This window comes from Oncorhynchus masou, unplaced genomic scaffold, assembly GCF_036934945.1.
Source record: "Oncorhynchus masou masou isolate Uvic2021 unplaced genomic scaffold, UVic_Omas_1.1 unplaced_scaffold_840, whole genome shotgun sequence".
Lineage (NCBI taxonomy): Eukaryota > Metazoa > Chordata > Actinopteri > Salmoniformes > Salmonidae > Oncorhynchus > Oncorhynchus masou.
In genome coordinates, this window is record NW_027014864.1 from 160,001 (window position 1) to 172,209 (window position 12,209).

At 45.1% G+C, this 12,209-nt stretch overlaps 1 protein-coding gene across 1 annotated transcript in view; it reads left to right on the plus strand.

Annotated features, from left to right (window-relative positions):
- LOC135537773 (interferon gamma 1-like) overlaps nucleotides 1-879 on the plus strand; it is a 5,481-nt gene extending 4,602 nt beyond the window's left edge. The window contains exon 4 of the mRNA XM_064963786.1: nucleotides 403-879. Coding sequence (XP_064819858.1) covers nucleotides 403-552 — 150 coding nt within the window. The 3' untranslated portion in view covers nucleotides 553-879. The remainder of the gene's footprint in view (nucleotides 1-402) is intronic.
- The last annotated feature ends 11,330 nt before the right edge of the window (nucleotides 880-12,209 follow it).

Consider the following 12,209-nt stretch of genomic DNA (forward strand, 5'->3'; position numbering starts at 1 on the left):
TGTCGTATAGTCTACTGTATAGACACCATCATCATGGCTGTAGTATAGTCTACTGTATAGAGACACCATCATCATGACGGTAGTATAGTCTACTGTATAGAGACACCATCATCATGACTGTAGTATAGTCTACTGTATAGACACCATCATCATGGCTGTCGTATAGTCTACTGTATAGAGACACCATCATCATGACTGTAGTATAGTCTACTGTATAGACACCATCATCATGGCTGTCGTATAGTCTACTGTATAGACACCATCATCATGGCTGTAGTATAGTCTACTGTATAGAGACACCATCATCATGACTGTAGTATAGTCTACTGTATAGAGACACCATCATCATGACACCTGATGAACTAATTACCTGATAGTTAATGCCTGTATCTTCTGTCTCAGACCAGTGACACCACAGTCCAGGGGAAGGCTCTGTCCGAGTTCATTACCATCTACGAGAAAGCCTCCAAACTGGCCCTGAAGTTCCATCTAAAGAAGGACAACCGCAGGAAGAGACGGCAAGCCCAGAGACTCAAATCACACATCATGTAGATGACCAATCGTGTCTACTGTGAAGGCTAGCTGTAGGGTGAAGATACACCTGGAAGCTGACCATGGGTCAGTTTAGCATTTCCCCCTCTAACAGTGAAGGTTAGGATTGGGGGAGGGAGCTGATCCTAGATCTGTACCTAGGGGAACCCCCCTCCAAAAGCCACAGTTGAGATACATATTGAAGTAAACATTTTCCTTGATACAAAATACCTCAACTGGACATCTATTTATAAAATGTATTTATTTAATCTATGAAATCACGCACAATACTCAATGGTATATTATCATTGATAAGAGTATTTATTTTTCTTGAATCAATACATTCATATTTATTATTCATTATCTAGAAAATGTTGTTTTTTTTAAATAAATAGTTATTTATTGCTAAATCTGTAAATTCTATGACTGAATAAACAGACACTGAGGAAGCAGCTCTAATGACTGATATCTATACACACACACACACACACACACACACACACACACACACACACACACACACACACACACACACACACACACACACACACACACACACACACACACACACACACACACACACACACACACACACACACTAATCTATGTGTGGTGCTGTATGGAGATATCACCCATTGGCTGACTGACTATTATAATTGTTCTTGTATTGAAACCAAAACCCTCTCCTGCATGGGGCCCACACAACGGCCGTGGCCCGCCCAAATGGGCGGCCCATAGCGTCCTGGTCAAAGGAAGTGCACTATATAGGGGCTAGGCTGCCATTTGGGATGCCCACAAGATAACACCACAACATCCGTCTTCAGAAACAGGAATAAACCAAATACACTAACCTAAACACCCCACTAAACTAAACACCCCACTAGCCTAACCTAAACACCCCACTAACCTAACCTAAACACCCCACTAACCTAAACACCCCACTAAACTAAACACCCCACTAGCCTAACCTAAACACCCCACTAACCTAACCTAAACACCCCACTAACCTAACCTAAACACACCACTAACCTAACCTAAACACACTAACCTAACCACCCCACTAACCTAACCACCCCACTAACCTAACCACCCCACTAACCTAACCACCCCACTAACCTAACCTAAACACCCCACTAAACTAAACACCCCACTAGCCTAACCTAAACACCCCACTAACCTAACCTAAACACCCCACTAACCTAACCTAAACACACTAACCTAACCACCCCACTAACCTAACCACCCCACTAACCTAACCTAACCACCCCACTAACCTAACCTAATCACCCCACTAACCTAACCTAAACACCCCACTAACCTAACCACCCCCCTAACCTAAACACCCCACTAACCTAACCTAACCACCCCACTAACCTAAACACCCCACTAACCTAACCTGAACACCCCACTAACCTAACCACCCCACTAACCTAAACACCCCACTAACCTAAACACCCCACTAACCTAACCACCCCACTAACCTAACCTAAACACCCCACTAACCTAACAACCCCACTAACCTAACCTAACCACCCCACTAACCTAACCTAAACACCCCACTAACCTAACCACCCCAGTAACCTAAACACCCCACTAACCTAACCTAATCACCCCACTAACCTAACCTAACCACCCCACTAACCTAACCACCCCACTAACCTAACAACCCCACTAACCTAACCACCCGACTAACCTAACCACCCCCCTAACCTAACCTAAACACCCCACTAACCTAACCTAAACACCCCACTAACCTAACCTAATCACCCCACTAACCTAACCTAACCACCCCACTAACCTAAACACCCCACTAACCTAACCTAAACACCCCACTAACCTAACCTAAACACCCCACTAACCTAACCTAATCACCCCACTAACCTAACCTAATCACCCCACTAACCTAACCTAATCACCCCACTAATCTAACCTAAACACCCCACTAACCTAAACACCACACTAACCTAACCTAAACACCACACTAACCTAAACTAAACATCACACTAACCTAAACACCACACTAACCTAACCTAAACATCACACTAACCTAAACACCCCACTAACCTAACCTAAACACCCCACTAACCTAACCTAAACACCCCACTAACCTAACCTAAACATCACACTAACCTAACATCACACTAACCTAAACACCCCACTAACCTAAACACCCCACTAACCTAACCTAAACATCACACTAACCTAACCTAAACACCCCACTAACCTAACCTAAACACCCCACTAACCTAACCTAAACACCCCGCTAACCTAACCTAAACACACCACTAACCTGGCCTAAACACTGGCCTAACCACCCCACTAACCTGGCCACCCCACTAACCTGGCCTGGCCACCCCACTAACCTAACCTAAACACCCCTGGCCTGGGCGCACTAACCTAACCTAAACACCCCACTAAACTGGGCCCACTAGCCTGGCCTGGGCACCCCACTGGCCTAACCTGGGCCCCACTAACCTAAACACACCGCTGGCCTAACCTAAACACACTGGCCTAACCACCCCACTAACCTGGCCCCCACTGGCCTAACCTAACCACCCCGCTGGCCTGGCCTAATCACCCCGCTGGCCTGGCCTGGGCCCGCTAACCTAACCACCCCCTGGCCTGGGCGCACTAACCTAACCTAACCACCCCTGGCCTGGGCCCCACTGGCCTAACCTGGACCCCACTACCCTGGCCCCCGCTGGCCTGGGCACCCTGGCCTGGGCTAAACACGCTGGCCCTAACCACCCCTGGCCTGGCCTAACCACCCCACTAACCTGGCCTAAACACCCCACTGGCCTGGCCACCCCAGTAACCTGGGCCCCACTAACCTGGCCTAATCACCCCACTAACCTGGCCTGGCCCACTAACCTGGCCACCCCTGGCCCTAACAACCCCACTGGCCTGGCCACGACTAACCTAACCGCCCTAACCTGGCCTGGGCGCACTGGCCTGGCCTGGGCCCACTAACCTGGCCTGGTCACGCTGGCCTAACCTGGCCACCCCTGGCCTGGGCACCCCACTAACCTGGCCTAAACACCCCACTAACCTGGCCTGGCACCCCGCTAACCTGGGCACCCCGCTAACCTAACCTAATCACCCCACTAACCTAACCTAATCACCGCTAACCTAACCTAATCCCCACTAATCTGGCCTAATCACCCCACTAACCTAACCTAAACACCCCACTAACCTAACCTAAACACCACACTAACCTAACCTAAACATCACACTAACCTAAACACCCCACTAACCTAACCTAACCACCCCACTAACCTAACCTAAACATCACACTAACCTAACATCACACTAACCTAACCACCCCACTAACCTAACCACCCCACTAACCTAACAACCCCACTAACCTAACCACCCCCCTAACCTAACCTAAACACCCCACTAACCTAACCTAAACACCCCACTAACCTAACCTAATCACCCCACTAACCTAACCTAACCACCCCACTAACCTAAACACCCCACTAACCTAACCTAAACACCCCACTAACCTAACCTAAACACCCCACTAACCTAACCTAACCACCCCACTAACCTAAACACCCCACTAACCTAACCTAATCACCCCACTAACCTAACCTAATCACCCCACTAACCTAACCTAATCACCCCACTAATCTAACCTAATCACCCCACTAACCTAACCTAAACACCCCACTAACCTAACCTAAACACCACACTAACCTAACCTAAACATCACACTAACCTAACCACCCCACTAACCTAACCTAAACATCACACTAACCTAACATCACACTAACCTAACATCACACTAACCTAAACACCCCACTAACCTAACCTAAACACCCCACTAACCTAACCTAAACACCCCACTAACCTAACCTAAACATCACACTAACCTAACCTAAACACCCCACTAACCTAACCTAAACACCCCACTAACCTAACCTAAACGCCCCACTAACCTAAGTAATTTTTCCAACAATTGTTTACAGACAGATTATTTCAATTATAATTCATTGTATCACAATGAGAGAGCAGCAGTGTGATCCACATCAACGCGTTATGTAGATATGAATAATAAGTGATCGTCGTAGACTTCACCACTGCTTTCAACCTTACCTCCAAGTGTTTATTCAAATTGGATAATCTTTGGATGCCGACAGCAACGGCACCTTTGGAAGAGATTAAATTAAACACGGACTACTTCTTGCTAATCAGGAAACTCTTGGGTGGTAGACTGTCATTCCAATTGCTTCATGGGAACCTGGTAAAATTATGTTTGTAGCCTAGTGTAGCTAGCCACCGAATGGCTCAGAATTCACTGTTAGCATGCAGTCAAAGCTATGACCACTTTTGGAGCTAACTAGCACTCTGAAATCATATTCTGATGTTGACAGCAGATGGGAGTTGGATTCATAACATCGCTAGCTAACATAATATACATTTTGAGAAAACTATTTATATTTAAGGGGCTAGCTAGCTAGTGTTAGCAACGTTTGGTGGTCAATGAGACCGAGAGCTAACCAGCTGAGCTAGCAAACAATATATCAAAAGTATAATTTCAGATTCGAAAAATATTCCATCAACAGGCTCTGCATTACAGGAATCACAGTAGCAAGTACTCCTGGTGCACTGTTCAATTATTTAACCATTTAAACTCTCCGTTTTTGCCAAAGCCCTGACAGGCTTTCATTCATTTAAACATGAGCTTGTCTGAGGTGTCGGACTCAACGACAGTTACTATACATTGGAGCGCTGCGATTGGTTGCCCACATTTTTGGGGCGAGGCTTAGCGAAGGGTCAATTGTTTCAAAGCTATTCATCCATTTTCTCACCACCTAGTCCAACAATCTACTAACTATTATCTATGGGAAAAACTCCCTATTATCCATGGGGAAAACTCACTATTATCCATGGAAAAACACACTATTATCCATGGGAAAAACTCACTATTATCCATGGGAAAAACACACTATTATCCATGGGAAAAACTCACTATTATCCATGGGAAAAACACACTATTATGCATGGGAAAAACTCACTATTATCCATGGGAAAAACACACTATTAACCATGGGAAAACACACTATTATCCATGGGGAAAACTCACTATTATCCATGGGGAAAACACACTATTATCCATGGGAAAAACACACTATTATCCATGGGAAAAACACACTATTATCCATGGGGAAAACTCACTATTATCCATGGGAAAAACACACTATTATCCATGGGAAAAACACACTATTATCCATGGGAAAAACACACTATTATCCATGGGAAAAACACACTATTATCCATGGGGAAAACACACTATTATCCATGGGAAAAACACACTATTATCCATGGGAAAAACACACTATTATCCATGGGAAAAACACAATATTATCCATGGGAAAAACTCACTATTATCCATGGGGAAAACACACTATTATCCATGGGAAAAACACACTATTATCCATGGGAAAAACACACTATTATCCATGGGAAAAACACACTATTATCCATGGGAAAAACACACTATTATCCATGGGAAAAACACAATATTATCCATGGGAAAAACACACTATTATCCATGGGAAAAACACACTATTATCCATGGGGAAAACAAACTATTATACCATGGGGAAAACATTTTTACTTTTGCCCTTGCACTAACACGCCTGATTCAACAAAAGGCTTGATTATGAGATGGGGGGAAAAGCACGCCTCTTTTGGTCCCCATGACCAGGTTTTAGAGAACCCTGGGTTAGGAAACACTGGGTTAGTAAATACTGGGTTAGTAAACACTGGGTTAGGGTTAGTAAACACTGGGTTAGTAAACACTGGGTTAGTAAACACCGGGTTAGGGTTAGTAAACACTGGGTTAGTAAACACTGGGTTAGTAAACACTGGGTTAGGGGTAGTAAACACTGGGTTAGTAAACACTGGATTATTAAACACTGCATTAGTAAACACTGGGTTAGTAAACACTGGATTAGTAAACACTGGATTAGTAAACACTGGGTTAGGAAACACTGGGTTAGGGTTAGGAAACACTGGGTTAGGAAACACTGGATTAGTAAACACTGGGTTAGTAAACACTGGGTTAGTAAACACTGGGTTAGGGGTAGTAAACACTGGGTTAGTAAACACTGGGTTAGGAAACACTGGGTTAGTAAACACTGGGTCAGTAAACACTGGGTTAGGAAACACTGGGTTAGTAAACACTGGGTTAGTAAACACTGGGTTAGGGGTAGTAAACACTGGGTTAGTAAACACTGGGCTAGTAAACACTGGTTTAGGAAACACTGGGTTAGGAAACACTGGGTTAGTAAACACTGGATTAGTAAACACTGGGTTAGTAAACACTGGAAGAGTAAACACTGGGTTAGTAAACACTGGGTTAGGAAACACTGGGTTAGGGTTAGGAAACACTGGATTAGTAAACACTGGATGAGTAAACACTGGGTAAGTAAACACTGGATTAGTAAACACTGGGTTAGGAAACACTGGGTTAGGAAACACTGGGTTAGTAAACACTGGGTTAGTAAACACTGGAAGAGTAAACACTGGGTTAGTAAACACTGGGTTAGGGGTAGTAAACACTGGATTAGTAAACACTGGGCTAGTAAACACTGGTTTAGGAAACACTGGGTTAGGAAACACTGGGTTAGTAAACACTGGATTAGTAAACACTGGGTTAGTAAACACTGGAAGAGTAAACACTGGGTTAGTAAACACTGGGTTAGGAAACACTGGGTTAGGGTTAGGAAACACTGGATTAGTAAACACTGGATGAGTAAACACTGGGTAAGTAAACACTGGATTAGTAAACACTGGGTTAGGAAACACTGGGTTAGGAAACACTGGGTTAGTAAACACTGGGTTAGTAAACACTGGAAGAGTAAACACTGGGTTAGTAAACACTGGGTTAGGGGTAGTAAACACTGGATTAGTAAACACTGGGTTAGGAAACACTGGGTTAGGGTTAGGAAACACTGGGTTAGTAAACACTGGGTTAGTAAACACTGGATTAGTAAACACTGGGTTAGTAAACACTGGATTAGTAAACACTGGGTTAGTAAACACTGGGTTTGTCACACCCTGATCTGTTTAACGTGTCTTGTGCTTGTCTCCACCCCCTCCAGGTGTCGCCCATTTTCCCCACTATCCCCGTGCATTCATACCTGTGCTTTATGTTTGTCTGTTGCCAGTTGGTCTTGTATTGTCAAGCTTACCAATAATACCAAACACTGTGTTAGGGTTAGGAAACACTGTTAGGGTTAGGAAACACTGGGTTAGGGTTAGGAAACACTGGGTTAGGGTTAGGAAACACTGGGTTAGGGTTAGGAAACACTGGGTTAGGGTTAGGAAACACTGGGTTAGGGTTAGGAAACACTGGGTTAGGGTTAGGAAACACTGTGTTAGGGTTAGGAAACACTGGGTTAGGGTTAGGAAACACTGGGTTAGGGTTAGGAAACACTGGGTTAGGGTTAGGAAACACTGGGTTAGGGTTAAGAAACACTGGGTTAGGGTTAGGAAACACTGGGTTAGGGTTAGGAAACACTGGGTTAGGGTTAGGAAACACTGGGTAAGGGTTAGGAAACACTGGGTTAAGGTTAGGAAACACAGGGTTAGGGTTAGGAAACACAGGGTTAGGGTTAGGAAACACTGGGTAAGGGTTAGGAAACACTGGGTTAGGGTTAGGAAACACTGGGTTAGGGTTAGGAAACACTGTGTTAGGGTTAGGGTTAAGAAACACTGGGTTAGGGTTAGGAAACACTGGGTTAGGGATAGGAAACACTGGGTTAGGGTTAGGAAACACTGTGTTAGGGTTAGGAAACACTGGGTTAGGGTTAGGGTTAAGAAACACTGGGTTAGGGTTAGGAAACACTGGGTTAGGGTTAGGAAACACTGGGTAAGGGTTAGGAAACACTGGGTTAGGGTTAGGGTTAGGAAACACTGGGTAAGGGTTAGGAAACACTGGGTTAGGGTTAGGAAACACTGGGTTAGGGTTAGGGTTAGGAAACACTGGGTTAGGGTTAGGAAACACTGGGTTAGGGTTAGGAAACACTGGGTTAGGGTTAGGAAACACTGGGTTAGGATTAGGGTTAGGAAACACTGGGTTAGGGTTAGGAAATACTGGGTAAGGGTTAGGAAACACTGGGTTAGGGTTAGGAAACACTGGGTTAGGGTTAGGGTTAGGAAACACTGTGTTAGGGTTAGGAAACACTGGGTTAGGGTTAGGAAACACTGGGTTAGGGTTAGGGTTAGGAAACACTGGGTTAGGGTTAGGAAACACTGGGTTAGGGTTAGGAAACACTGGGTTAGGGTTAGGAAACACTGGGTTAAGGTTAGGAAACACGGGGTTAGGGTTAGGGTTAGGAAACACTGGGTAAGGGTTAGGAAACACTGGGTTAGGGTTAGGAAACACTGGGTTAGGGTTAGGAAACACTGGGTAAGGGTTAGGAAACACTGGGTTAGGGTTAGGAAACACTGGGTTAGGGTTAGGAAACACAGGGTTAGGGTTAGGGTTAGGAAACACTGGGTAAGGGTTAGGAAACACTGGGTTAGGGTTAGGAAACACTGGGTTAGGGTTAGGGTTAGGAAACACTGGGTTAGGGTTAGGAAACACTGTGTTAGGGTTAGGAAACACTGGGTTAGGGTTAGGAAACACTGGGTTAGGGTTAGGAAACACTGGGTTAGGGTTAGGAAACACTGGGTTAGGGTTAGGAAAAACTGGGTTAGGGTTAGTAAACACTGGGTTAGGGTTAGGAAACACTGGGATAGGGTTAGGAAACACTGAGTTAGGGTTAGGGTTAGGAAACACTGGGTTAGGGTTAGGAAACACTGAGTTAGGTTTAGGGTTAGGAAACACTGGGTTAGGGTTAGGAAACACTGGGTTAGGGTTGGGAAACACTGAGTTAGGGTTAGGGTTAGGGTTAGGAAACACTGGGTTAGGGTTAGGAAACACTGGGTTAGGGTTAGGGTTAGGAAACACTGGGTTAGGGTTAGGAAACACTGGGTTAGGAAACACTGGGTTAGGGTTAGGAAACACTGGGTTAGGGTTAGGAAACACTGGGTTAGGGTTAGGAAACACTGGGTTAGGGTTAGGGTTAGGAAACACTGGGTTAGGGTTAGGAAACACTAGGTTAGGGTTAGGTAACACTGGGTTAGGGTTAGGAAACACTGGGTTAGGGTTAGGAAACACTGGGTTAGGGTTAGGAAACACTGGGTTAGTAAACACTGGGTTAGTAAACACTGGGTTAGGGTTAGTAAACACTGGGTTAGTAAACACTGGGTTAGTAAACACTGGGTTAGGGTTAGTAAACACTGGGTTAGTAAACACTGGGTTAGTAAACACTGGGTTAGTAAACACCGGGTTAGGGTTAGTAAACACTGGGTTAGTAAACACTGGATTAGTAAACACTGGGTTAGTAAACACTGGGTTTGTCACACCCTGATCTGTTTAACGTGTCTTGTGCTTGTCTCCACCCCCCTCCAGGTGTCGCCCATTTTCCCCACTATCCCCGTGCATTCATACCTGTGCTTTATGTTTGTCTGTTGCCAGTTGGTCTTGTATTGTCAAGCTTACCAATAATATCAAACACTGTGTTAGGGTTAGGAAACACTGTTAGGGTTAGGAAACACTGGGTTAGGGTTAGGAAACACTGGGTTAGGGTTAGGAAACACTGGGTTAGGGTTAGGGTTAGGAAACACTGGGTAAGGGTTAGGAAACACTGGGTTAGGGTTAGGAAACACTGGGTTAGGGTTAGGAAACACTGGGTTAGGGTTAGGAAACACTGGGTTAGGGTTAGGAAACACTGGGTTAGGGTTAGGAAACACTGGGTAAGGGTTAGGAAACACTGGGTTAGGGTTAGGAAACACTGGGTTAGGGTTAGGAAACATTGGGTTAGGGTTAGGAAACACTGGGTTAGGGTTAGGAAACACTGGGTTAGGGTTAGGAAACACTGGGTTAGGAAAGCACCTTCAGTTTCTCCCAACATCCATGATCAGACATGCCCCCTCAGTCTCTCCCAACATCCATGATCAGACAAGCCCCCCCAGTCTCTCCCAACATCCATGATCAGACAAGCCCCCTCAGTCTCTCCCAACATCCATGATCAGACAAGCCCCCTCAGTCTCTCCCAACATCCATGATCAGACAAGCCCCCTCAGTCTCTCCCAACATCCATGATCAGACAAGCCCCCTCAGTCTCTCCCAACATCCATGATCAGACAAGCCCCCCCAGTCTCTCCCAACATCCATGATCATCCGTTCTGGGTCCTTTCAGATTCTGTACTTGTCACATACAATAGTTTCTCATCCCATTAGTTTATTATAGGATACAGACAGTCCCCATCCTCCCATACAGACTTCAACAGTGTTTATCATACAGACAGTCCCCCTCCTCCCATACAGACTTCAACAGTGTTTATCATACAGACAGTCCCTGTCCTCCCATATAGACTTCAACAGTGTTTATCATACAGACAGTCCCCCTCCTCCCATACAGACTTCAACAGTGTTTATCATACAGACAGTCCCCCTTCTCCCATATAGACTTCAACAGTGTTTATCATACAGACAGTCCCCATCCTCCCATATAGACTTCAACAGTGTTTATCATACAGACAGTCCCCCTCCTCCCATATAGACTTCAACAGTGTTTATCATACAGACAGTCCCCATCCTCCCATACAGACTTCAACAGTGTTTATCATACAGACAGTCCCTGTCCTCCCATATAGACTTCAACAGTGTTTATCATACAGACAGTCCCCATCCTCCCATATAGACTTCAACAGTGTTTATCATACAGACAGTCCCCATCCTCCCATACAGACTTCAACAGTGTTTATCATACAGACAGTCCCTGTCCTCCCATATAGACTTCAACAGTGTTTATCATGCAGACAGTCCCCATCCTCCCATATAGACTTCAACAGTGTTTATCATACAGACAGTCCCACTCCTCCCATACAGACTTCAACAGTGTTTATCATACAGACAGTCCCCCTCCTCCCATATAGACTTCAACAGTGTTTATCATACAGACAGTCCCACTCCTCCCATACAGACTTCAACAGTGTTTATCATACAGACAGTCCCCCTCCTCCCATATAGACTTCAACAGTGTTTATCATACAGACAGTCCCCATCCTCCCATACAGACTTCAACAGTGTTTATCATACAGACAGTCCCCATCCTCCCATACAGACTTCAACAGTGTTTATCATACAGACAGTCCCCATCCTCCCATATAGACTTCAACACTGTTTATCATACAGACAGTCCCCATCCTCCCATACAGACTTTAACAGTGTTTATCATACAGACCGTCCCCATCCTCCCATACAGACTTCAACAGTGTTTATCATACAGACAGTCCCCATCCTCCCATATAGACTTCAACAGTGTTTATCATACAGACAGTCCCCATCCTCCCATATAGACTTCAACAGTGTTTATCATACAGACCGTCCCCATCCTCCCATACAGACTTCAACAGTGTTTATCATACAGACAGTCCCCATCCGCCCATATAGACATCAACAGTGTTTATCATACAGACAGTCCCCATCCTCCCATACAGACTTCAACAGTGTTTATCATGCAGCTTAACAGACACAGCTACGGTCAGGTTACCAGCCAGTGCTTTATGTTACATTCCCAAATGGCACCCTGTTCCCTATATAGTGCACTACT